The 27,653-nt window shown below is 43.4% G+C and overlaps 1 protein-coding gene across 1 annotated transcript; it reads left to right on the top strand.

Moving 5' to 3' along the window:
• Window positions 1–1,672: 1,672 nt before the first annotated feature.
• On the top strand, window positions 1,673–21,016 carry OVCH2 (ovochymase 2). The gene is made up of 16 exons (XM_053672252.1): window positions 1,673–1,760; window positions 3,725–3,834; window positions 5,523–5,614; window positions 7,179–7,351; window positions 7,700–7,795; window positions 8,041–8,192; window positions 8,765–8,954; window positions 10,012–10,035; window positions 15,385–15,475; window positions 15,588–15,712; window positions 16,408–16,548; window positions 16,899–17,029; window positions 19,002–19,095; window positions 19,612–19,743; window positions 20,271–20,279; window positions 20,913–21,016. The coding sequence occupies exons 1-16, from the start codon at window positions 1,673–1,675 to the stop codon at window positions 21,014–21,016; spliced, it is 1,752 nt and encodes a 583-aa protein (XP_053528227.1).
• The last annotated feature ends 6,637 nt before the right edge of the window (window positions 21,017–27,653 follow it).

Here is a 27,653-nt window from a genome sequence, read left to right as displayed (position 1 = left end):
ATACTGGAATGAAGAAGGTAGAAGAGAGAAATTAAACACAGGAGTGTCTGCACCTGTATTTGGGACTAGAACCAGTCCCAAAATTCTAGGTGAAGGTTTTGTGCTGTGCTGTGTCCTCTGCAGGCCTTCTCCTAGGTAGTTTTTATGAAGATCAGACTTTGTGGTCTGAGGGAGGAAGGGGGCCAGGGAAGACGTAGGTGAGTGAGAAAGCCAGAAAACAAGACAATTTGGGACAATAAATAATTTCCCACAAACATTAAATGAGGAGGGAGGTTATATTTTTGCCATGGAAGTTAGTATTTCCCTTCCTGCAAGGTACTACTTCAAAGTACAATTTATTATAATCCCTAGGACCCTTGGAGGCTTGGATAGCTGGCCTTATGGAAATCCTACCATTTGCATTATAAGACTCATAAGGGAAGGGAAGGAGAATTACTCCTTCCTTTTCAGATCCTGGTATACTGTTCCTGAAGATGAAAGATTTTTAGCAGTAAGAGGAATTACCTCTTCAGGTTACACTCTGAAGAGATGAGAGAATCAAAGCTTTACTGACCAGCTTCACATTGTTACTGAGGGTGCTGATACGTACTGACAGTCGTGTTGTGGTATCGCTGTGGGTGCTGATACAAGAGCTTAAAGAAAACATCTTCTGTGAACAAAGGAATAAACACCTGGAGCTTCTGGGTGTCCTTCTTTCTGTAAGGACACAGACTTGACTGTTTCTTAAATTTGCAGTTCACACAAATTTTAGATTTTAAAACTTCTCTGTTGTGCATTTATGTTATTTGTATGTGTTCAGATTTTTTAAATAGATTTATTTAGTACAAAGGCAAAAGCTGCCACAAAGAAGGTAGGGGCTTCCATTTGGGGTAGGTAACTTGTAAAAGTTGACAGAAAAGTCTCATATTCCTCAGTGGTCACTGATAGCACCACCTGATCCACAGCTGTTTCTCACACATTAACCATGTGTCACAAACTCGGCCAGGGAAGAGGACATGCACATAACCGTGCTACATCACCCACCGGGTGTAGCAGTAAAGGAGACTTTGTGTTCACCTTCAGTAAATGCAAAACAGTAGTGACAAAATGCAGAATCTCCAATGCCCCAGTGGACAGCACCCTAAATGAGTGACTTCCTGACTGGGCTACCAAATTATCTTTCCTTTTCCCTTCTTCTCTAACCCATGGTTATGACCACTTGTTTACATTTGGAAAATAAGAGACAGAAAAACTGTTCTAGTGTATTCTCATGGGTTGTTTTCAAACGTGTAGTAAAGTCCATTCTTGCAAACATAAACAACTTTGACATCTAATCCTATTGTAGAAAGTGGTAATTTGTACTAAGAAGCAAGCAATGTTTGCAAATGAAAACCTTAGACACCAACCACTTAGCTAGCCTGACAGACTCGGAGGAACAGTGAATTGATATGAGTGTAATGGGGCGTGTAATATTGCTCAATCAAGATTATGCTTTTGCGAGTAACTCCCACGTCTTACTAAGGTCTTCACAAGAAACCTTTCGGAAACATCATATGGACACGGCTGAATGCCTCAAGTCTTAGTTAACAAATAACCTCCTTTTAAATTGGCTTTTTTGCTGGACTCACAAGGCTTTCTATTTTGGTTCTCCTTAGTCTCTTTAAAATTTCAAGAAGAAACTCTGAATCTCAAAATGCCTATGAGTAAGAATAAGCTGGTTTTACTACTCGTAATGATCTGTCTGGAACAAGATAAGTCTGCAAATATTTCTCTTTCCAAAGGTAAGTTGCAAACAAGCTCTGTAATTATCTTTGTCTGAAGGAATGACCTTTGCTGGAGCTGAGCATCATTGCTCCGGTCCATACTTCTTTGGGAAAACTGGAGAAGCAAACATATTGTGGAGACCTAATTGTTTTTCATGTAATTATTTTGGACTTTCCTCCTGAAATCAGCATATAAAACTGGGAAAGACATTTGTAGAATACAACTTGTACAAGTTGCATTGATCTGGAAAAAACTGGGACTGTTCACTTAGTTGGACATATTGCACAGTCCCATCCTCATGCATGGAACAAATTCAGAAAACAGCACAAATTTGGAAGCATTTGTAATATTTTGGAAAACTGCCATGCTGGGATATATGAAGCATGTTCACTGTAGTGTATTATAAATGGTCTTTTTGCCTCCAGTGAAAGCTGAAAACAGTTCTCTGCAGTCAGATCTGTGCCAGCCCTCAGAATCATCATGTTTTCTGTCTTTGCTCCAATGAGTTCAGAAAATAGTATATTTTATATCTGAAGTATTTTATTTACGACTCATTCAGCTGAAACAGAAAATCAGCTTTTGATCCTAATGTCATGGCTGCAGTGGGTTCAGAAATGAAAGGCTAGTGTTGCATCCATGCTTTGCCATGACTTAGCCATGCATCTCTTTGATTCTTTGTTTTCTCACCCACAGCGGGGGTAGTAATGCTCGGTTCACAGGCCCAGAATGGGGGAGGGGCTAAAAAAGACGTTATGCAAAAGAGTTTTGTATATTTTAACGTATTAATCTAAACAGCTGTGCTGTCAAGGGTATGTTCTCAAGGAAAACTTTTGGTTCATCCACTCAACATCAAGTGTCTACTTGATGCTAGGAATTGTGCCAAACCTTGGAAATACAGAGATAAATAAAGATTTAGGTTTTTTTCCTCAAGTAGTTCACAGTCCAATGAGGAAGACAGACAAGCAATTCACTATCACAATATTGCATGGCAAAATTATAAAAGGGGAGAGGAAAAAAGAGTATTACAGAGGAAAGAAGAGAGACACTTCAGGCACATCTCGAGGAAATCAAGGAAGACTTCTCAATTGAGGTGATCTCCAAGCAAAGAACAAGGATCAGAGGACTCAGCTAAGCAAGGAAGTAGGGTGATTATGAGCCAGGGCCTTCCAGGCCTTCCTAGAAAACATGTAGAAACGAATGATCTGCAGTAGAATCAGAAGACAGTGAGTGACCAGGCAGTTTCAAACATCTTTAATCCTACCTATCTCTTAGCTGAGGAGTCAAAGAAATTGAGCATAAATAAGTAAATGAAACTTTCAGGGACCAAGTCTTTTCCACAAAGACAGAAGAGTTCTTTCTTCTATTAACTGGCAACTCATCTATCCTAACACTAGTCTGGTGTGTGTGTGAATCAGGACACAGTCTCCTCTGCACCTCACTCTCCTTGAATAATCTGCTACTTTCTACCCTCAGAGAGAATTAAATCCAATATCTCACTGTACGTCAGGTACCACAGAACATGGTCTCAGACTCAGCCCCCTGGGCGGAGCAGAGGAGATGATGCACACACAATTACAAATTCAGGCAGATTATGCCATCATTGTCTAGTTAGGTCCAAAGACACAGAAATAACCATAATGCATATAATTAATATCATAGAAGTATAGAGTGCTGTGAGGAGCCTTGAAGAATTCATATTGCTCAGAAGCAAAGGGGGCTGCACCCCTACTAACCCAGTAGAAATCTACCTCATGGTTCTTAATCTTTATATCACAATATGCATGTTCTATGTGACAAAAGCTAAATAATCCTTTGTACTGACAATGACAGTGAATCCCACAATTAACTTAAAACCATTTTGTAATCTTTCTACATGATCCATGTCCTACAGTTTTTTTTCTAGCTCAGAAGAGTTCCCCCTATCCCTCAGTGTTAGAGGCTATCTAATCACTAATTTTATTTATTCTTTTCTTTTCCCCAGCTCCCACTTGTGGGCAGAGTCTGGTAAAGACACAGCCTTGGAATTACTTTAACATTTTTAGTCGCATTGTTGGGGGAAGCCAAGTGGTAAAGGGCTCTTACCCATGGCAGGTAAGACTCAGAGAACATCCTCTGGTGAACTATAAGCTGTCTTGGGACTGGATCTCTTAGAATCACATGCCACTCATTAGTGTGCTCTGTTCTGCCCAGCTCATCACCAGAGATCTCATGAGTGTGTGCAGGATTCAAGTCCCTTGTGGCGTGGACAAGTTAAGATCCAGCAAAAGTGTGTCCAGAATAGTTACATACGTATTGCCTTGTTCCAAAAATTGAAAATGCCATCCCAAACTCTCAACCCCTAAGACAAAAATCCCACTTTAAGAAGATGAAAAATGTTTAAATTTACAATTAAAAGGTAATGTTCTGATTCAATACATATATTAAAAATATACTTATATCTTTATAAGTATAGAGATAAGTATAACTTTATAAGTATAAATATAACTATATCTTTATAATTAAAGATGACCAGGGAAGTTAAAGGTGTCCTATCCATAGGTCTACTTTATGCCTAAGGTATAAGATTTGTACCTATACAATAGGACCTCTCAGGAAATAATCAAGGCTACTTCCTTCTTAATAGCTAATATTCTAAGAATCCTATCTCAGTCTAATTTCCTGACCCTCTCATGCCATAGAAATGTCCCTGTGCTTCTGTCCCTAGCCAATGGTGTTTACATTTATTGTCTTTGAAGATCTTCCAACTTTCTTTACCCTTGGAGCCATTCTGTATTCTTGCCATTTAATTATGCATGTAGACTGAAAGCTCTTTATTTGTACTTCTCTTGAGTCAGTCATATTAACTTTTAGGTGAGTAGATATTTGGTAATGGTTGGTTGACTGAGTTTGTATTCACTGGGTTGATCAATTAATTACTAAAGAGTTGGTTAAAGAGTTGGTTGATCAGTTAGTTCCTTACTTAGTCAGTTGGTTGGCTAGTCAATTCAGAAGTCCCTATTCAAGTCATAGTCAGAGAGTAATCACTGACGTTTACTTACTTGCTTTATTCTGTTCTTAGCCTTTTCTCTGCATTAAATATTTTCTCAATCACTCATTGAATAATTTTTGGTCAAAAAGAGAACAATTCTAATAAGTCACTCACTTTCTTAATCCAACAATAGAATTAAAAGTATTACTTGTATTCTGTAAGTAATTTTAGAGTCAAAGCAAATATCATGAACAGGATAAACCAAGATAGAGGCAGGGTACAAAAAAGTTGGCTGGAAGAAGTTGTAGAGGTCAAATAGTTAAGAGTACCAGAAGAGTGTAGGTCCAGACTATTTCTCTAAGAGGCTTGGGAGGATGGGAGCATGTGTTGAAAGCCTTCCTTAGCTCTCACCTTGCCTTTCTCCCAAACCTGTTCATTTGGACTCTGCTATATCTTATGACTCTTTTTCTCCCTCTTCATTCACAGGCATTATTTATATTGTTAGAGTAACAGTATGAATCAACATTATTATAAAAATAAATTAATACCAACAATTCACACAAAATAAATACTTACACCCAATTATCTGAAATTAGCCACCTCTCCCATGAACCAGGGCTGGCAAGCTGTGGTTCCAGCTCTGCTCTTTTTTCTGAGCTGTAGGGAAATGGGTTTCACACCTTCACAGGTGGTGATTTCTAGTGTCTGTGAAGAAGACATCTGGGGTTATTTTTCAGAATATGCCCAGTCTCCAGGTTTGGGGGGACTGTATGGCATTGACTCGCTCTTATTTAAGGTCTTTGCATTTCAGGTGTCTCTGAAACGAAGGCAGAAGCATATCTGTGGAGGAACCATTATCTCCCCACAGTGGGTGGTTACAGCTGCTCACTGTGTTGCAAACAGGTAGGGGAAGGCCCAGCACATGGATACAGGTCAGATCACCCTTCTTTCCCTCGGAATATGCAGCAAGAACTCTTAAAACAGGAACTGTGTGATGTATGCTTTGGCGAGAGAACATCTTAATTGTATAACACAAGTAGGCCTCAGTGATGTTGTCAGAGGGCACTCAACTTGGGAGAAAACATACAACTCTTGAGGAAGTAGAATAGTTACATATAAGTGGAAGTTGATAAAGAATAATATCCAAGTGAGAAAAAAGTATCACAAAGATAATATTTGTGAAAATTCTCTCCTAGTTTCCCTAAATTTCAGTGAAAAAAATCATGTAGTTCATTAATGCATCTTAAGAACTGGATGAAAGAGAACAAAAGGAGGCCAGTAAAACAAAAGAAGGCCCCCATATCTTCTTCCAGGATTGATCCTGCCTCTATGAGCTCCAATCCACCAACTTCCATCATTTATCCCCATTCCTGTGTGCTCTTGCAATCAAAATCATGTGCCCGCATTTGCCCCATTTCAAATCTACAAATATCTGCTGGATATTTATTTGGTGCACTAGTGGGTACCAAGGATTCAAAGATGAGTGAGACCTAATTCCTGCCCACAGAGAGTTGACCATCTAAAGAAGAGTCAACTGAGAAGTCCACTGTGATGTGACAGGTGGTTAGGCTACTGAGTTGCTAAGCGTTAGGTTAGGTACTTAATATAGCCAAGAGCCAGGAAAGTACACCAAGAGAAAATTATACCCTTCCCATTTTTTTAACAAGCTCATCACTTTAAGGAATGAAACGTCTCAAAATGTGGCTAAGCCCAAAGATCTTAATCCATCTCAGTTCATCTCATCCAGTTCTTTCAGGTAACTTGGCTTCAGGAAGGGAAAAAGTATGGTCTTTCCCCTGTCATGCCAGGTCTCTAAATTACAAACATAAAGGAGGCAAGGAGAAGATCCCCACCTCCCACTGCTGTAATCAGTTCCAAAGCCCTGAGAGTGCATGCTCTCTGGGGCGTGAGAGTTATGGTGCTGTTATGTCCTTGACAATATACTTGTCCATTGTGCATTAGATCTCTCTCAGTAAAAAAGCAACATACTTAGTGAGGATCACAAATCATTTGCTGATAGGAGGCCAGGCCAATCACCTAGGGCAGCTAAATAAAGTCCACTCTAGCTTTAGGCCCCTGAATTTTATTTATTTATATATATATATACACACACACACACACATACATATACACACACATACACATACATACATACACACACATATATGATATATATACACACATATATCTGATATATGTGTATCTTTAGACATTTTACAAATAGCATTGCAAAGTATTCCATTTATTGCATCATTGACTCCACGAAACCCTTCTTTACTACTCCCCTAATCACACTGAGAACCTCTGCATTTTTATTGAGTGTTGGAATCATTCTCACTTTTTCTGTTCAGCAGCCATGACCCCAGTTATCCATCCATGCTACTCTGAGGAGGCCCATTTGTCAACCATTACAACTGTACTCAGAGGCTCAATGAAATTAATTCATTTCACTGCTTCCTCTTCACAGAAACAGTGCATCAGCTTTGAACATTACTGCTGGAAAACATGATTTGAGCCATACAGAGCCAGGAGAGCAAACCCTCACCATTGAAAGCATCATCATACACCCATATTTCTCCACCAAGAAACCAATGGACTATGATATTGCTCTTCTGAAGATGGCTGGCGCCTTCCATTTTGGTAAACATTTCAGGCTCACTCTGAATTATCTACCCATGTTCTCCATAAATCTGTTGTATAGCACATTCCTTACAGCATATGTTATGCCTGACAATTTGGGGTCAACGACATAGGGACAAGGATTTGAGGTGGAGGGTCCCCTATTTGAAATGCTTTTGCTTGTAGCTTCAGATATGGGATTATACAGAAAAGAGAGTGTCTTTCTTTATCTGACAAGCGACACCTGAAGTGTCAGGCAAAAATATCACGACTCCTCCAAGAAGAGTTGAGGGGGAACCACCTAGATGCCAGCTGAGGAGGGGTTTCTGGTGTCCTCCCCTCCATGCCCTGCCTTGCTCTTTATTTCAGGCCAGTCTGTGGGGCCCATGTGTCTTCCAGAGCCAGGAGAACAGTTTAAGCCTGGACTGATTTGTACAACTGCAGGCTGGGGCCGCCTGACTGAAGGTAAGGATTTCTATGCCCCTACCCTTAATCAGATGTCTGGACTTTCTGCTGGTTAATCAGAAAATAGAAATTTTAATGTTTTTTTAAAAAACAATGGTATAAACATTTTCAAAAACAGAGAATATCAAGATGTACTTAGAAATTCAGGTCTTTCCAGAAGACACAAACTTGAACAGGGCAGGCACCTTCAACTCAGAAAGGGTGGACGAGTGCCCTGCTGGGGCTCTCATCTCTGTGTTTTCTAGATGGCATCCTCTCACAAGTCTTGCAGGAAGTGAACCTGCCCATTCTGACCCAGGAGGAGTGTGCAGCAGCTCTATTAACCCTGAAGAAACCCATCAGTGGGCGGACCTTTCTCTGCACAGGCTTTGCAGATGGAGGGAGAGATGCGTGTCAGGTAGGTGGGAGCAGTTGGGCTGATGGGCCCCAGGCAGGGCCTCCCTCAGTGTTGTAACACTGGACTCTGAAGATGGGTCAAGAGTGACAGGAGAGGTTGAATCAAAGTAAAGGGACAGTTTAAACCACCTATTTATACCAGGGGGAGTAAATTCAGAGGAGGTCTTCAACTTTTTGCAAATGACTAAATAACAGATAATGCCAATAATATCGCTCAAGAATGGCTGGCTCTTTCCTATTTAGAGGCTTCCAGTTCCTGTATAAGGGGAGATTTACCTTCCCTCTATCCCTCCTGCTGACCAAAACCTGAGCTCAATTTTGCTTTGGGGCAAGACTTCTCTGAGCCTGTGAGATGAGACAGGAAAAGAAAGAAAGCCTGATGCTTGATGAAAGCCTAGGATGGGAAAGAAGGAAACGGAACTGATAAACTCCACTAATAGATGAGGCTCTGATGTGCTTCCAAGCCTCAGTCCAAACTATTAGAAGTGAAGAAATGTTATTATGGGTGAAAAGAGTGAGCACTTTGGGGCTCAGATACTGATCGTGATGGTAACAGGCTTTTTGTGCCTACAGGGAGATTCAGGAGGTGCCCTCATGTGCCGGAACAAGAAAGGGACTTGGACTCTCGCTGGTGTGACATCCTGGGGTTTGGGCTGTGGTCGAGGCTGGAGCAACAACATGCAGAGCGATGACCAAGGATCCCCTGGGATCTTCACAGACCTTAGCAAAGTGCTTCCCTGGATCCAAAAACACATCCAAATTGGTAATGAAGCTAGCATGGAAGGTCAAGAAGTGAGGACCAGAAAGAGCATCAGCAGAGTCTAGGCCAGTTGGGACCACTCAGCAGACAGGTTCTGCTTCTATTCTTAGGGTAGCACATAAGTATTGTGATATTTCCTTAACCTAAAACAATAGCAAAATGTGATATGTGGTATGGCATACATATATGTATTCACCACTTCTCAACTGTGCTAGCAAGATTCAGCACCACAGGAAATACTGACCCCAGGGGACAATGTCTGGAGACAATTTGGGTTGTCACAGCTCGGGATGGGGATTTAACACTAGCATCTAGTGGGTAGAGGCCATGAATGCTGCTAAATCTCCTACAATGCACATGACAGCCCCCATAAGAAAGAACGATGCAGCCCAAATGTTAGCAAATGCCACAGCTGAGAAGGCCTGGTCCAGATCCAGGTAGCATAAGTCTGAAAAGACCTGGGTCTACATGCACCCCTCTACTAGACCGACCAGGGGGTTAACTGAAACTTCATTTCTGCCTCCAAATCAAACTTAATTGTTTTCTTAACTGGTGGCTTCCAGCCCCAGTAGGGCTTCTATTTTTTCACAAAGGGGTTAATTCAAATTAGTTTAGTAAGACTTGGGTTTGTTTTCAAGGATATGGTCCAGTGGCAGGTACCTGAGCCCTCAGTTCAAGCTATAGCTATTCTAGCAATTCTTTTGTGGCTGTAGGTGAAGCACTTCCATCTCCAGCTTCCCTTCTTACGTAAAATGAGAGAAGTAGACCAGATGACCTCTTTGCGCTCTGTGCAACTTCCAAGCCTCTGTGTCATGGCCTGTCATTTAATTCACCTATTTGATAAAGAGTGAAAAAGAAGAGAGTATTCATGTCCTTAAAACAAAAGGCCAATTTTGCTTTGTCGATGTATCCCTTCTGTTCTTTCCACAGATTAGATTTTTATTAGTTGCATATTGACTAGAAAAATCTTTACACTTTTAAGCCAGGGAAATGCTAACTTCTTGAACTATTGTTTAGGATACCACAAACTTTGAATTGCATCTTTTTTTTTCTCTCCCAGGGACTCAGAGAAAAAGCTCCAGAGGTGGGTATTTCTCCAGCCTGCTCTCCTAGAAGCATGACTTAATATCTAGCATTTCTGATATTAGTTCCCCTTATAATCAAAAGTCTTCCTCTGCAGGAGCTGTCCTCACTCACTAGGTATAAAACCACCACTTGGAAAACCCATAGCCATTCCATGCCGATCAGCGCAGTCCCTCACCCAGGTGGAGCCCCAGATTCCCTCCCACTTCATGTCTTGTCAATATAGAGCTCCATCTCAATTCAGCAAACATTTGCCACCTTGCTTTGGGTCAGAGGCTTGAGGGAGGAGGGTGAGGCAGTACAGATGTTGTCAATAAGCTACACACCTTGACCTGAAAGTGTCCTTACATACTCAGGGGATTCAGCCTGGTGTTACACTGCATGGCTGCAATGAATTCACTCTAACTTTGGGTAGCTCCCTCCTACCTCTGGACCTCAGTTTCCTCATTCATAAAGGACAAAGTTTGAACCAAATGGTTTCTAAGGCATCTTTAGCTCAAATCTGCAGTGGTTCTGTGAGTCTGTGGAACTACCTATAAGAAGCAATGTGAGAAAGAGTACCCAGAGAGCTCAAAGCAGGAAGGACAGAGGCTTTGGAGCACAGACATCTTCTAAGTTGAACCTTAAAGGACAAAGAAGGAGTAGACATTTGTCAGGTGGAAATGAGATACAGGTAAAGAAAAATAGGCATTCCAGTTGTGATCTTGGATGGATACTAAAGGATAGAGATAGGAAAATGTAGGTTGTAAGGAGACAAGTGAGTCAAAGCAGCTGAAGTGTAGGATATGTGAGGGGGTCTTATTAGAAACACAATTTGAGACCAAATGTTTTAAAAAATTTTTATTGAGACTTCCGCCAAGATGGAGGCATAGGTGGAAACACTTTGCTTTCTCGAACAACCAAATCTAAAACAACAAAGTTTTAACAACAATTAACGCAACCAAACCACAGAAAATCGAAAATACGGAGTCCAAAAACAACGAACCACTCAGCTAAACTGGTGAGAGGGGCGAAGCCAGCAGCAGAGCTGGTTGGGCAAAAAATGATCCCCCAACCCGGGCAGTGTGTAAGCAGTCGAGGGCGCAGATCCCAGGTGCGGGGAAGCTACGGGAAGGCGAGGCGGGGCTGGCTGTCTCCGGTCTCGAGTTTGCGAGCAGATAAACCAATGAAGAGACGTGCATTGAAACAGACCGCGCAGGCCCCAGCGCAGGGCGGCGGGCTCGCACATTTGTGCTCAGATAAACAGGTGGGAGCGAGTGCTGAGGTGGACCAGGTAAGCTGAGAGGACCGCCATTGCTCCCTCTCTTACCCCACCCCCACATACAGCATCACAAACCAGTGACCTGGGTGGCCCCGCCCTGGTGAACACCTAAGGCTCCGCTCCTCCTATGTAACAGGTACAAACACATAAAAACATGGCTCAAGAAGAACTCAGAGCCCCAGAGCCAATAAATCTAAGCGATGAAGAAACAGTCAAACTTTCAGATGCACAGTTCAAAACACTGGTGATCACAGAACTCAGTGATTTTAGTCACAAATTAGAGGAACATATGAAGGCTAAACTAATTGAAATGAAGGGAAATGCACAGGAAACCAATAGTACTGGAAAGGAAACTGGAACTCGAATCAAGGGAGTGGACCAGAAGGAAGGAAAAAATGACTAAACAGAAAAATATGAAGAAACAAGAATTCAAAAAAATGAGGAGAGGCTTAGGAACCTTCAGGACATCTTTAAACGCTTCAACATCTGAATTATAGGGGTACCAAAAGAGAAAGAGGAACAGTCACAAGTGGAAACCTTATTTGAACAAATAATAAAGGAGAACTTCCCCAATCTGGCAAAGGAAATAGACTTCCAGGAAATCCAGGAAGCTCAGAGACTCCCAAAGAAGTTCGACCCAAGAAGGAACACGCCAAGGCACATCATCATTACATTAGCCAAGATTAAAATGAAGGAGAGAATCCTAGAAGCAGCAAGAGATAAGGGGACAGTCACCTACAAAGGAGTTCCCATCAGACTGTCAGCGGATTTCTCAAAATAGACCTTACAGGCAAGAAGGGGCTGGAAAGAAGTATTCCAAGTCATGAAAACCAAAGACCTACAACCAAGATTGCTCTATCCAGCAAAGCTTTCATTTAAAATGGAAGGACAGTTAAAGTGCTTCTCAGATAAGGTCAAGTTCAAGGAGTTCATCATTACCAAGCCATTATTACATGAAATGTTAAAGGGACTTACCTAAGAAAAAGAAGATTAAAAAAGATGAACAGTGAAAGGACAGCAAACTCATAGTTATTAAGAACCACACCTAAAACAAAAGCAAACTAAGAGGACAGCTAGATCAGGAGCAGAACCACAGAAATGGAGATCACATGGAGGGTTAGCAACAGTGGAGTGGGAGGAGGACAGGGGGAGAAAAGATACAGAAAATAAGTAGCATAGACGGTAGGTAGAAAATAGATAGGGGGGAGGGTAAGAATAGTAGGGGAAATATAGAATCTAAAGAACTTGAGACACGTGGTCATGAACTAAAGGGGGGAATGGTGGGGGAGGGGTGTGCAGGGTGGAGAGGAATGAAGGGGGAATAGAACAAATGTAATGGCATAATCAATAAAATAATTATATTAAAAAATAAAAATAATAACAAAATATTTTTATTAATTATGCTGTTAGAGTTGTCCCATTTTTTTCTCCCCTTTATTCCCCTCTGCCCTGTATGCCCCCTCTCACCAGCATTCCCCAACCTTAGTTCACGTCTGTCTGTGGGTTGTACATATAAGTTCTTTGGCTTCTCCATTTCCTATACTATTCTTAACCTCCCTGCCTATTCTGTCTCCATTTATACTTCTTATTTCCTGTACCTTTTCTCCCATTCTGCCCCTACCCCCTACCCCCTCCACTGATAATCCTCTGTGTGACCTGTATTTCTGTGAATCTGTTTCTGTTCTAGTTGTTTGCTTAGTGTTTGTTTTTGTTTTTTAAGGTTCAGTTGTTGATAGTTGTGTTTGTTGGCATTTCACTGTTCATATTTTTTATCTTCTTTTTCTTAGGTAAGTCCCTTTAACATTTCATGTAATAAGGGCTTGGTGATGATCAACTCCTTTAACTTGACCTTATCTGGGAAGCACTTTATCTGCCCTTCTATTCTAAATGATGGTTTTGCTGGATAGAACAATCTTGGATGTAGGTCCTTGCCTTTCATGACTCCAAATACTTCTTTCCAGCCCCCTCCTGCCTACAAGGTTTCTTTTGAGAAATCAGCTGATAGTTTTATGGGAACTCATTTGTAGGTAACTCTCAGCTTTTCTCTTGCTGCTTTTAAGATTCTCTCCTTATCTTTAATCTTGGGTAATGTAATTATGATGTGCCTTGGTGCATGCTTCCTTGGGTCCAACTTTTTTGGGACTCTCTGAGCTTCCAGGACTTCCTGGAAATCTACTTCCTTCATCAGATTGGGGAAGTTCTCCATTATTTTTTCAAATAAGTTTTCAATTTCTTGCTCTTCCTCGTCTCCTTCTGGCACCCCTATCGTTCAGATGTTGGAACCTTTAAATTTGTCCTGGAGGGACAACTAAGCTTTTCCTTGTCTTTTTGAATTATTGTTTCTTCATTCTGTTCTGGTTAATTTTTTTTTCTTCCTTCTGGTCCAAACCATTGATTTGAGTCCTGGTTCCCTTCCAATCACTGTTGGTTCCTGTACATTTTCTTTTGTTTCACTTTTCATAGCCTTTACCTTTTCCTCTATTTCATGACCATACTCAACCATTTCTGTGAGCATCCTGATTACCAGTGTTTTGAATTGTGCATCTGATAGGTTGGCTATCTCCTCATCATTTATATTTTTTCTGGAGCTTTCATCTGTTCTTTCATTTGGGCCACATATTTGTTGGCACACTGGTTATGTTGTAAGGGGCAGCACCTTAGGTATTTGCCAGGGCAGAGCAACCCAGGTTGCAGTGTTGTGGCACTATATGTGGGGGAGGGGTCCGAGAGGGAAGAGTGCTACCTGCTTGGCTCTCAGTCACTTCCTCCACTACCTACAAGCAAATTGGGCCCTTCTGGTGCTGATTCCCCAGTAGGTAGGTTTGTGTACATTCTAGGACCTTGTGGGTCTCTCCAACAAACTCTCCTGTGAGGCTGGGAGTTTCTCCTGCCACCGTAACCCCCACAGTTTTTTCAGTCAGAGGTTTTGAGGCTTTATTTCCCCGCGCTGGAAACCTGGGTTGTGTGGTCTGTCTCACTCCCCAGTTGTTCCTTTTGGTTTACCCAGACGTGAATGTGAGACTGCCCAGTCTGCCAGCTGCCACCTCCCTTGCTCCACCTCCTCTCTGCCCCGGCTGCCCGTCTTTGCCCCTCCTACCAGTCTGGATGAATGTTTCTTCTTTAACTCCTTGGCTGTTGGACTTCTAGACAGTTCAATTTTCTGAAAGTTCTGGTTCTTTTTTGTTTTTAAATTTGTTGTTGTCCTTCTTTTGGTTGTGTGAGAAGACAAAGTGTATGTACCTACACCTCCATCTTGGCTGGAAGTTGTTTCTCAAGATCAACCTGAGACCAAATTGTGGAAATTTTGAAAACCAGTTAGAAAAATTTGGACTTTATTGATGAACAGGAAGTGGATTAATTAAATAGATTAGAGCTATACTTTAGTGGCATAAGAGCAGCATATAGGGAATAGATTGGAGGGGAAAATAATTCAAGGTAGATTTATGAGATTATACATTAGCTCAAGAGACAAGAATGATGGCTGGGCCTAGGGCAACGGCCAGAGAATGAAAAGGAGGGAATAGAAACAAGAAGAATTAGAACTTGTTGGTCACTTAGATGAGGAGGAGGAATCAAGGATGTTACCTAAGTTTTGACCATGGGGGACTAAGAAAAGGGCACATAAACATAATCAGACCAGAAGTGCACACCAGGAGAAATTGCATTTATAGCATGTTAATTTTCAGAGACATATCTAAGGGACGACTGAAAAATCAGGTCGAGGTTCAGATGTGCAGAGGTGACAGGTGAAAGTGAGGATATGACTGAGACTGGTTAGAGGGCTCGGGCAGAGACAGGTGAAAACTAAGGACAGAACCACCTGGGAACTACCCGTATTTATGGAATGGAGTATGAGGTCAGAAGAACAAAAATGAAGGAGAAGAAATCATGGACTCTCAAAGCAGCGGTACCTAAAAGGAATTAAAAAGAAGAAAAGCATCTGGAAGCCAAGTCAAAAAAGATTCCATGAAAAAAGGAAGCGTGCACGCACACTAACAACCACGAGTCTCCAGCATCTGTACAGGTTAAGGAAAGCGAGGGCTGTTGTGACTAGCCATCACTGTTAGCCTGATTCTCGTTCCCTCCCAGCCTCGTGCAGTGAGGAGGATCGTGTGGTCAGCGAGTCTGAGGGGGAGCTGCACTTCCCAGAAAGCCCCTACCTGTATTATGACGGCAAGCAGTGAGTACTGTCCTCTGCAACCCCTCCCCTCTCACCTCTGGTCTGACTGCCCGTTAACTGTGACAGCCACTTTAGGTCTAGAACAACATCCTCTTAATACATCTGCCTGCAGACTGTGCGTCTGGACCCTGTTGGTACCAGAGGAAATGCATGTGTTACTCAGTTTTTCCCACTTGGATGCAGAGTCTTGTCATCACAACTACCTGTCAGTATATTCTTCAGAAGACAGACTTACTGGTGACTGGATTGTCAGATGGGCATTAGTGCTAGCAGGGCCTGGTTACATGTCTGGCACAGAGACACCTGTAAACACCACATTTTCTGTCTCCAGTTTTTGAGACTCAAAACTGACAGTAGAAAAGAATTAAATCAGGCCACAGTGCATTATTGGCTGCATCTGCTTCCCATGGAACCAGGCTTTCTAGGCTCTCTTGCCAGACCCGGAGCCCACTGGGAGTGAAGTGCGGACATACTGCAGGACCTCTCGGGGCCTCCAGGGCAGCTTGCTGCTTCTCTAGGCATAGCAATTACCTGCCTTGTCCAGCTAAGCATAAAATTGTATACTCGTGTGTAGAACAGAAAAGTTACTTACATAAAAAACAGAAATGAAGGAGAGGTGTTTTTGGAGGGGTTCTTAACTGGAGGTGATTTTGCCTCCCAGGAGTCATTTGGCAATGTCTTAGAAGCTTTTTGGCTGTTACAGCTGGAGTGAGTGTTACTGGCATCCAGAGGCCAGAGGCCGGGAATGCTGCAACACATCCTACAACGCACAGGAGTCTGAACACAAAGAACACTTCTAAGTGTCGGTAGTGCCAAGGTTAAGAAGCCCTGGTTTAGACAACCCTGCACTATCACAACAACTAGTTCAGTTCTCCTGAAGTCTTTGAATGGTGTGGTTTTCTGAGCTCTGCCACAATCTTCTTGTGTTGCAGGGAAGTTCTGTGGAGAAAGCCTTGCTTCATCAGTTCTTGTTGCCTCCAACTCTGTAAGGTTGAAGTTCTTCACTGATGCCACAGATTATTCCACTGGGTTTAATCTCACCTATAAAGCTCTTACACCCAGCTACCTTCCTGGTAAAACCATTAATTTTTATAACACACTCTGTGGCGCCTCTGCAGAAGCTAAGGCTGCATAGGAATTAGGTGAGGGACAGGGAGCTCCCTCCCAAGGCCCTCCTGGCTCCACAATGCCGAGGGGCACCGGCGTGAGGCGGCAGGAACAGGCACGCCTATGGTCCTGCTATTGCACATGCAAGTGTGGTGAGAGGGCCCAGCAAGTTCTGAAAATCACGAGCCTCGTCCTTCCTGTTGGCTCTGCTCGAAGCTTCGGTTCACGCATCTCTGTGGAAGACGGGAGGGAAAACATAGGGGTTCCTCTTTGCTTGGCCGATGCCACTGTTTAGATGTTTCCCCTTGTGTTTCAGATTCGGGCTGCAGTTCCTTAACTGTCCTTTTTGAAGAGGGCCTCATACAGAGCCTGCACTACCCTGAAGACTATAGTGATATGGCCAACTGTAACTGGGTTTTTCAAGCCCCCAAACATTATCTAATTAAGGTAGTGACTCTGTTACCCTTACTTTGCTGTGGTATCTCCAGAGAAGAGCTAACATAAGCACCATTATGGCAGAGGTTTTTATCTGACTTATTCACTGCTGTATCCTTAGTACCTAGTACCTACTATACCGCCTTGCCATACAAAGCTACCAACAAACACTTGTTAACAGCCCAGCCTGTTTCCTCCTGTAATTACCCACACTTACCACCAGATGGCAACTGTGCACTTGACTTTTTGTTGAAATGCTGCTTTAAATTTTGTACCTGGCAGATTGTTCCATCACTCTCTAGTCCCTTCTAGAAACACTTTGTAATTAATGGCTAACACAAGTCCATGAAAATAAGGCCCAAATGATCAAGCTCTCATGCAGAGGGACAGAGCAAGCAGCGTAGAACAGGTTCAGGGACTCTGGCAGGACAGACGTAACATGCAGAGGGAGGCAGGGGTGGTGGAAGGTAAGGCTCAGGTCAAAGTGTGGGAGCCTCGAATGTCAGGAGGCGGAGTTTATTAGTATTCAATCAGTGGCGTTTGTTCATTTGCTTGTCCATTAAACACCAGTGAGCCATCCCCCAAGCAATGCCTCCAGGCAGTTAAGGTGAGACCGTAGTCAGAGTGAGGATGGAACTAGGCATTTATTTAGAAGTCTTTCTATTAAAATAATCATTGAAAGCAAGAGAGTATGAAGTTGAGAGAGCAGAGCAGTAAATAAAAGGGGGAAGAGTAAGGTGAACAAGACCTCAAAGTTCTCATGTGTTCAAGTGGCTAAAAGAAACCTGAACCACAGGGGAACCAAACTGGCAGGCTGCCGTGCTGGTCCAGAGCATGGAGCCTTTAACTTAAAACACCGAACAAAATTAACAGATCAATGTGGCTAATACTTTGGATTTATAACACAAAGTTAGACTTTAAAGAGGAGGACTGAACATTCACTGTCCAGTCCCCACCTCATCCCTAATGAAAGGGTAGAGTAACTGGATTGGACAGTTGAACAGCAGAGAGGCGGCAGGAGAGGTGGTGTCTGAAATATCAAGTAAAGTCAGGTGTTAGGAGCAGAAACAAGATCACACAGGTTTTGCCAATGAGTAGGCAAAAGACACAGAGAAAGTAAGCATAGATCTTTTCTAAAAGTTTCTGAAATGCAAACACAGGGCAGAAATTTCAGGAGGAAGAATTAAGGGAAGGTTTGTTATCAGTGATGGAGGATAAAAGTTTAAGTATGAGCATTTTCTGGAAGGAGGGTGAAAATAAATTTAGATGACAATCTGAACATGCCAGAGCTGGAAGCAATTAAAAAACACCTACCCAATAAAGGTTCGCTGAGGGCTGTGCATCAGTGGAGTGAGGCTCTCACTCCTGGCCAGGCACAGCGTCAGCCCGCAGGCCTCATCCTAGGTAGTAATTTGGAAATTAGCACTACGAGACATAACTATGAGCATGCCATGAATCAGAGAGAAGAGGGTTCATTTCCAGAAAGCCTCCCAGTAAGGGTTTAAGAAGTGTGTGAATAAATCCTGTTTCAGACACGGCTCCTTCTTCCCATGCCCACACTCACCATTAATGATCACTCGCCTCCACTTCTGTACTCTCCTGCAGTCCTGTGGCTTTGGCTCAGTGCTCAGGCTCCACTGCATCCCTGTCATGTGTGTGTGTCCAAAATCTAAAGTCCTGCTTCATCTGCCCTATCTCCCACTACGCTTCTCTTCACACTCAGTGGGCCAGTGCCATCAAACTGCTCAAACATTGTACTTTGCTGTTTCTTTGCTCCTTCTAGGAGGTAGCTGAGGGGTTCAAATATTTGCATATTTTCCCACCTTTATACTGGGACTGTATCTGGACTCATGACGGTCCCACTAACTTTCTCATCTAAGGTCACACTCCAGAGTGAGTTGGGCAATCTAAACTTCTCTGCTTAATCATTCCTAGGTAATTCATTCCTATTATTTACCCCGGATGTAATGTTGAGCTTTCTCAGCTTTCCTTTCAGAACCTGGAAATAGAGGAGAGTGGAGACTGCACTTCCGACTACTTGACGGTGCACCAGGATGTGGAAAGGAAGAAGGAAATAGGTGTGTGCTCCTGGAGTTCAGTCTCCCTGGTTTGCACTGGGGCCCAGTCCTTGTTGGGATTTAAAAGGATCTGGCCCAATGCTCCTTCATTCCCCTGTACCACCTCCGTCTGCCCCTACGCTCTTACCCCCACTCCTTCTTCCCCTACATCAGGGCGGGGTGAGGGAGGGGGAGAATCAAAGGGCCCTTTGAACAGAAAATATGGAAAGCCCATATGAGCAAGGGGTCAAAAGGGGAAAGTGCCACTGAGATAAGCCCTCTGGCTAGAAGCAATTCCTTTAGTGGCATTCCGAGTATGAGTGTTTGGGAGATAAACAGAACTGAAATGTTGATGGGGTTAAAAACATAGTAAAAAGAAGCCAACTGCCGGTCTATTTTGAAAACAAATAGTGACATCCACCAGAAAAGTTTATCTCTTAATAGTTACCTAAAGGACATTTTTTTTTTTACTGCAATGTCACGTCTGTTTTCGGGGCCCTTGACCACCATGTCTTGCTTGGGCTGGACTTGAACCAGCTCGGTTGTGCGGCTTCGTTGCCCCAGCCCCTGTGCTGAGCTCCTCTGGTGTAATGCTCGTCAGCTTCCAGTCGGATGAAAATGTGACTTTCAGAGGCTTTCAGGCCACAGTTGCCTTCATTCCTGAAACAGGTAAGGCGGAAGAGGCACCAATACCTCGGGTCCACATTCTCGTCCTCATAATGTGTTAACCAAGCACAGCCTTTAGAGCCCAACGTGGACCGGATGGAGTCACCACACGCAGCAGCTCTGTTCTACAAAGTCGCCGCGAACACGGAAACGAGTGAATGCTGAACCAGTGTTCCTGGGGGGGGGGGTCCACGGTTAGGGTCCCGTGAGCCTCTGGTTTATGTCTGTTTCTGTTGGAAGTCACCTTACTGGATGTATTGTTAATTTGTTAACACCAAACTCACAGCCAATACCACAATAACTCAAACCCGAACAAACTTATCGTGTGTATTTTCAAAGACATCACATCCCCTTCGCACTTAGGAACACTAGATGGCACTTCAGCACTACGTTTAGGGCCATTTCGAATAGCAGAGTCACCAGCAAAAAAACACAAAAATGAAAAAAAAATAACCCCACAAACAAACGTGGCACTAAACAGACCATGGAAAGAACAGTTATAGTATGAGAGCTGCAACAAGAAGGCAGAGTGTCACCCCGTTGGACCTCAAGTAGGGACGCGTGCATCAGGTAACTCAAAATTTCCACAAATATCCATGAATGACCCTGAAAGCACCATGAGTACTGCTTTTCAGTTACAAATAAATGTTAGGGAGTAAGTGAACTTGCCAATCCAGAATCCACAAAGGATGAGGATCAACTGTGTGTCTGAATCTGGGCCTATGCTTACCAGATATGTGATCTAAGAGTTGTCTTAAGACTCATTTTCTTCAACCGTACAATGGGTGAATGACACATGGCTGGAAAGAATGTAGTGAGGATTAAATCAACAAGATCGTGGCATGGGACAGGGGCTCCAATATGTGAAATACCTTCACCAGCCCCCAGGCCCCAGACACCTGAATTACACAGTTCCCTTCCAAGCCCTCATACCTGTGGGCACTTAGTGCAAACCCCACAAAGCTCTCAGGTTGTTCATTCTTGTTAGAGGGTAAGCAGCTACTTATGGCAAAGCCAGGTTCCAGTTAAATTACTCCACTTTTTAGTGAAACTAACCACAGAGTTCAGCTGACTGAGATGCCCCAGAATTCTAACAATAATAATTAACCTCCAAGCTCCAAGCACGGGCCTTGTTTGTGTGATCTGAACAATTATATTATGCTTACACCCAGCATTAAACATCTCCGGATCAGAGGATGAGGCAATGTTTCTGGAGACATGGAATGCCCTACCTGAAGAATCCAGTCTTTCCGGTAAGCTGCTGCAGGGAATGTGACTGAGAGACACACACAGTGAATTAGCCTTGATTCAACCAGAGAATGCCCAGAAGATATGTCTGAGTCCTAAACTCCAGTACCCCAGAAAGTGACCTTATTTGAGAATAGGGCCTTAAAGAGTTGATCAAGTAAACTGGGGTCATTAGTGTGGGCCCCAGTGCAATGTGACTAGTGTCCTCATAAAAGGGGAAATTTGGATGCAGAGAGACACACACACACACACACACAGAGAACATCATATGCTGTATCTGCAAGCCGAGCAAAGCACCAGACGCTAGGAAAAGGCATGGAGCAGATTCTCCGTCACAGCCCTCAGAAGGAATCCACCCTGCCAACACCTTTATCTCAGCCTTCTTGTCTCCAGGACTGTGACACAATAAATGCCTGTTCTTCTAAGACACCCAGTGTGTGACAGTTTGTTGCGGCAGGTCTCACTAGCGAATACACCAGGAACTGGCTTACATGATGCTGGGAGCTAAGCAAGTCAATCCAGAGGGAAGTCAGAAAGGGAAGATGATGGGAGGCTGGAATTCAGGCCTGGCCCAGAGCTCTTCTCCACAGGGGGGATTTCTACTCTCTTTTGAGGAAGCCTTAGCTCTATTTTTAAGATCTTTCTGATTAATTAAATTAGGCCCACCCAGATGATCCGGGATGATCTTCCCTATCTAAAGTCAATCGATTAGAAACTTTAAATCTGCAAAAATCTCTTCACAGCAACATCTTGATTAATGTTTGACTGAATAACTGGGGGGCTGTATTCTAACCAAGTTGACACTTCAAACAATCCATCACCTAGAGCTCCACAGGCTGTAATCATTCCCTTTTGCTCAAAGCAAGGCAAATGACCCAATTACAGACCTTCCTCCAAAAGCACCATTAGACACCCCTGGGCTCCAGCTTTGCCAGCTGAAATATGGAGTGCTTCTTTAAATCTGAAGTCAGGAATTTTTAAGTATGCATGGCATCACGAACAGTGTTTTTTATGCCCTGATGGTACCACAGGGTGCCATGGTGTAGAGGAAGCACATGAGGCTGGATTCACAAATGTGGGCTTGCATCCCCGCTTTGCCATTTTCAAGCTATGTGATCATTGACAAAGCATGAGATGAATCTCCCCGAGGTTCTTTCTCCAAACTCACATGGTTGTAAAAGGATCATCACAATTTCAAGGGCTTATGTTCCATTATGGGAAATGTTTTGTAAACTTTATAGTTCTATGAAAATGAAGGTTTCATAATTACTCTCAGAATGGAGGCTTTAGTCATTTGCTCTATCTTAACTTGTTCAAACTTTAAAAACAACAATAACCAGAAATTGTCCTAAAAAATAAAACTCTTTTTTGAAAGCTTTCTGCTTTTGTCCCTAAAAGAGATAAGGAAGCAGAGGCTGGAGCAAGTTAGCAAATAGCCATAGTCCTGGCTGTAGTCAGGCAGGAGGTGGGAACACTTCATTTCTCTTGGATGCTTTCCATTTCTCCCCTTCCTGGAGCCAGGCTTTCGCCTACTGCAGGGCAGAGGCTCCCAGCCCCAGGCTCGCCGTCCTACCCCATCTGCACAGGTGGCACTTTCTCTTGGAAACTGCATTCACTGCCCCCACTTACTTCCTGTTGTCTCGAGGCCCAAGCTGTGAACTCACAGCTACTACCCTCTGGGGGCTCTAACTCAGCCCCTCCCACAACAGACACTGTTTGGAAAGAGTTGAAGCAACTGCTATAAATATTAGTGGGGAACTTGACTAACATGGCTGGTGTAGCTCTGCAGACACAGCTGCTCAGGAAGAATTTCCCAGGGCGTGGGTGGGATGATGGGAATAGGACTCCGCAGGCTGTTCTTCTGACTTGTCCCAAACATAGGTTCTGGCAAAGTCTGGTCATTCTCAGCATCCCAAGCCTCTTGCCTTCATACAGTCTTACTCCTTCGGGCCCAGGTAAGCCTCACATTGCCAGGGGCGTGCAAGGTTTTCCATGCCACATTTCTGTTATACAAGTTGAGATTAAAGACATTCCAGAAAGCAAAGTGTTACATCTTTGCTTTATGGCCAGTTGCAGTGCTCAGTGGGGAAATTGTGATCACATAGCGCAGACATACTTTAGTTTAAAGTCCTTGAAGAGGAAAACCAAGGAAACTCCAACTCAACAAATAGTCTGCACTGGTCATGGCGCTGGGTGCTCAGAGTGGGTGAGGTGCTCCTCCAATGTTTCCTCATAAAGCTCGCCCCAGTCAACTAGATTTGTCTGCTGACATCCTTTTGTCGGGATGACATTTTTGCACAATGCACAAAGGACAGGCCAGAGCCAGGGTGAAGAGCAAGGGATGGAGTGGGTGTGCACTTGTGCGGCCCGGCGGAGACAACCAGCTGGAGACTTGGCCAGGCAGCAGGAGGCTGCTGAGACAGGCTGTTCACATGGGAAAAGAGACCCATAATTACAGCAACAAGGGCATCAAAACCAGAGGCAGGGGCACCTCCTTGCTCTTCCAACCCCAATCACAAGAAATATGTTTTTGGAATAAATCCAAGTAAAAACAAACAGGCCCTAAGAGACAAAAACAGTTGTGCCCTGACCATAGCCGAATTAGTTGGAGCATTATCCTGATATGCCAGGATTGCAGGTTCGATCCCCAGCCAGGGCACAAATAAGAATCAACTAACAAATGCATAAATGAGGGAACAACAAACTGATGTTTCTCTCTCTCTCTCTCTCTCTCCCCCTTCCTCTAAAAACAATAAATAAAAAGTACTTTTTAAAAAACATTCATTTAGTGCATTAGTTTCCTATTGCTGCTATAACAAATTACCACAAATGTACTGGCTTTAAAAAGCACAGCAGTATTCTCTTACAGTTCTGGATTCCAGAAGTATAAAATCGGTTTCACTGGACTAAACACAGGACTGGTTCCTTCCAAAGGCTCTGAGGAGAAATTCTTTGCCTTGCCCTTTTCAGCTTCTGGTGGTCACTGGCATTCCTTGACTTGCAGTGTCGTCCTCCATCTTCAAAGTTCACCACTCCAATTGCTGCTTCTGTCATTGCCTTCTCTGTCTCCTCCTGCGTCCCTCTCATGAGGGACTATTGTGATGTTGGGCCCACCAGACAATCCAGGATAGTCTACCCATCTCAAGCTCTTCATCACAGCTACGAAGTCCCTTTTGCCATATGAGGCGGCACTCACAGGTTTTGGGGATTAAGATGTAGGTATATTGCGGGGGGGGGGGGGGGGAGCATACTACAATTTAGGCTTAACAGCTAACACCTAAGAGGTGGTCATTTGTTCAGGGGGTAAAATGGAAATAAATCATTTTCAAGGTTAAAAAGTAATAAGAAGTCCACAAAAGCCTGGAAATTGTTGAGAGAGCAAATGCTCTTTAAGCATCAGCCTGGTCAGGGCATCCGTTCCCCCAGGGGAGTCTTGGCAGTGAGGGAGGCATGGACTGCTCTGGAGAAGCTGCCCTATAAGGCAGGGTCTCCTATTGCTTACAGAGTAACACTGATGTTCATTCTTTCTTTTTTGCAGCAAACACTTGCTGAGGGCCCATTCTTTGTCAGGTTTAGGGAACCGTCCTGCGTGGTATGATGTTTGTAGCCCAGTCCCTGATTCAGAAAACCAACAGGGAGCAAGTCAGCACATAGGACCAGAACCCATGGACCGGTTTTCCTGTGGGGAATCAGGCCTGCATTATACCTAGGCTACCATGAGGCTTGTTTTTGCTAAAACTCCCTCAGCCTGGATTGAGGCACAAATGTTTACTGTGTATCTTTAAAGCAGCTTCCTAAAATCTGTGCTAAACCTCCCCAGTATAGAGTATAACCACCAGTTCAACCACTTTTCCCTTGCATCTGAAACATCCTTCTCTTTGAAGTAATTAGCAACATTCTTTCCTTTGTTATCTGTAAAAGGTAATCACCTACAGCAAACCCGTACATAGTAAATGAGGAACATCCTTGATGTAATGTACCCAGGGAAGCAATAAAAGCCTGTCCAGGCAAGGTCAGGGCACCATGCTGTCCCTTTTTCTCCACAGGACTTCCGTAGTTAATGTGAATTTGTTCATTGCAGCCACAACATATGGATCCCACGGGCTGGAGTCCGAATCAGTCAGGCCCTGTTACCAAGCTGGGCATTATGAGAATGAGAGGTGCGTGCTCACAGTAAAGTTCAGGGGATGAGTAGAAGATAAGCCAAAATCCAGGCAGCATACGAGTACGTGAGGAACACATATAAAGTGTGTAGGAGGCACATCCCTGCCCTCTCAAAATTACTGGGAGCTCCAGATAAATGCCGCCCTTTTATCCTGATCTAATTAATAAAGGAGGATGTGCTATCTGCCTCTCTAGTAACAGGGAAGGATTTGCAGAGAAAATGAGAATGGAAGATGGAGAGGAGAGGCAAACTACTAAGAAAGCCACAAGAAAGGGAGAAGTAACTTTAGATTCCAAACAGAAAAATAAAGACTTTTGATTGAATCAGAGAAAATGACATTCATTCATTCATTCATGTAATGAATGTTTATTCAGCATCTACCAATTGCCAAGCACTATTCTACCTGTGATACAGCAGGAGTTAAACTAGACAAAGCAGGTCCTGTCCTCCTGGAGCTTACATTACAGCAGAGAAAGAGGAACAGTGAATAAGTAGATGTATGTCATGTATATCATCTGGTGGTATGTCTTACAGAGCCAAACAAAGCAAGGAGGAAGCAGCATACAGTATTGAAGGAAAGGGCTGTTCCTCTCTTTAGTATTTACGGGGCTTCTAGCACGTACCAGTCAGTGTGCTGAACGCTGCAGGACAGAGGTGTGAGTTCGTCCATGCATGACTGTCACTGCGCTAACCCTGGGGAAACCAGGTCTCTGCCCCATAACAGAAGTGCAGGGCAAATGTGAGAATCAGTTCTTTAATGACTGAATATTCAAGATGAATAACAACAAACTAAAGTAAAAGCTATGATTAAAATGAGATGTGTACATCTATTTAAATTGGGGGACAGGAGCAGGCATGTCTGAGGAAGGACTATTTGAGCTGAGAACCAATGACTGTATGAGTGAAAGACGAAAACACCTGTTATAAATGATTATAATTAGAACAGCATGGTATTGCCGCAGGGCTTGAGCAACTAGGTCAGTGTAAGAGAACAGAGCAGCCAGGACCAGGTAGATAGGAAAACTGATATATGACAGGGAGGACAATGCAGGTGGTGGCCAGGCATGAGAGATGCAATAAATGCTACCAAAATGACACATTATCCATGTGGAAAAACTAAATTGGATCCCTGCTTCATATCAAACACAAAAATCAGTTTTAGGTGGTACACAGACTTAAATGTGAAAGGAGAAGCTTTAAATCTTGTCAGAGAAAATATAAAATCTCTTTGTAACATTGGGTAGAAATAGGCAAGTCAAAAAGCACTAACCATTAAGGTAAAACACTGAACAATGGTGTGAGGCTTGCCCGAGGGAGTGCGGGGTGCAGGGTGGAGGCAGGCAAAAGGGAAAAAATTGGGAAAATGTAACAGCATAATCAATGAAATATAATTTAAAATATTTGCATACATTGCAATGACAAACTTGCATTCATCTAAATACATCCAGTTACAGAGAAGAGGGAAGAAAAAGACAGACAGAAAGAAAGAAAGAATAAGTTGCAAACATTTGTAACTCACATAACTAGCAAAGAAGCGGTCTCTAAAAAAATGTAAGACTTTAAAATCAGTAAGCAAGTACAACTCAGTAGAAACATGGACAAAAATCATGAGCAGAGTTTTTTGTTTGTTTGTTTTTTAGAAAAAGAATCTCCATGGGAAATGAGCATATGAAAGATACTCAGTCTCTTTAGGTATTGAAATTCAGTCCACAGGCCATCACTTTACACTGATTATATTGCCAAAAATTAAGATATCAGACAGTAATATCCTGGTGCCTGCAGGTATCCCTTATACCTGGGCCTGTGGTGGTCTGTTTGGGGATTAGGGCTGGTGAATGGGACAGGAGCTGTTGAATGGGATGGGAATCTATTATTTGGCTTCTCTGTCATTCAGGCCCAGGAAGCAGGAATTTACCTTTGCCACTGGCAATGGGAGAACTGATGGGGAGGAGGGTCAGCAAGATTCTCAGATATACTGTGAAGAACCCACATAGCCGTCATCCCTGCCATTCTGCCTCCCATTGGTCTAATCTTGGGTACCAGTCATCTCCCTCTCCCAATAATAAATGAATGAAAAAGCGCTTTCACTGAATGTCTTTTTTAACTAAATCACACCCCCAACCCCATCCCTGCAAACACCTCGCTCCGGACTAGGCTCAGAGTTGGAGCTCATTATGTATGTCGAATGGATAGATGGATGGTTGGATGGATACGACAGACTGACAGACAGTCATGGGCTTATAATTGCCTAACTTCCCATTTCCTTTACCAGCATCCCCTCCCTCGAGCCTTGCCACAATTTAAACCAGCTGAGGACAGGCAGCTCTCCATCAGGGCAGCTCGGCGTGTTCAGGGAGAGAACCGGGATAGGGAGGGGATCACAGAACAAGGAAGGCTTGTTTCACTAGGAACCAGGAAGCCCCGAGCCACGGGAGCCCCTGGATTCTGCAGGGGCCGGGGCCTGGGCAGGAGCAGAGTCAGGGTCACGCGGGAAAGAACC

Source organism: Artibeus jamaicensis, unplaced genomic scaffold (genome assembly GCF_021234435.1).
Source record: "Artibeus jamaicensis isolate MK-2021 breed Jamaican fruit bat unplaced genomic scaffold, CSHL_Jam_final contig_759, whole genome shotgun sequence".
Taxonomy (NCBI): Eukaryota; Metazoa; Chordata; class Mammalia; order Chiroptera; family Phyllostomidae; genus Artibeus; species Artibeus jamaicensis.
Note: the sequence above shows the minus strand (reverse complement) of the source record. Positions and strands in the feature narration are given on the sequence as shown.

Bases quoted from the DNA above. Each gene is read 5' to 3' on its own strand.
- OVCH2 (XM_053672252.1), top strand. From the start codon at position 1,673: ATGCCTATGAGTAAGAATAAGCTGGTTTTACTACTCGTAATGATCTGT. The intron at 1,761-3,724 runs GTAAGTTGCAAA...TCTTTTCCCCAG, and splicing joins AAATATTTCTCTTTCCAAAG to CTCCCACTTGTGGGCAGAGT. The intron at 17,030-19,001 runs GTAGTGACTCTG...GAGCTTTCTCAG, and splicing joins CCAAACATTATCTAATTAAG to CTTTCCTTTCAGAACCTGGA.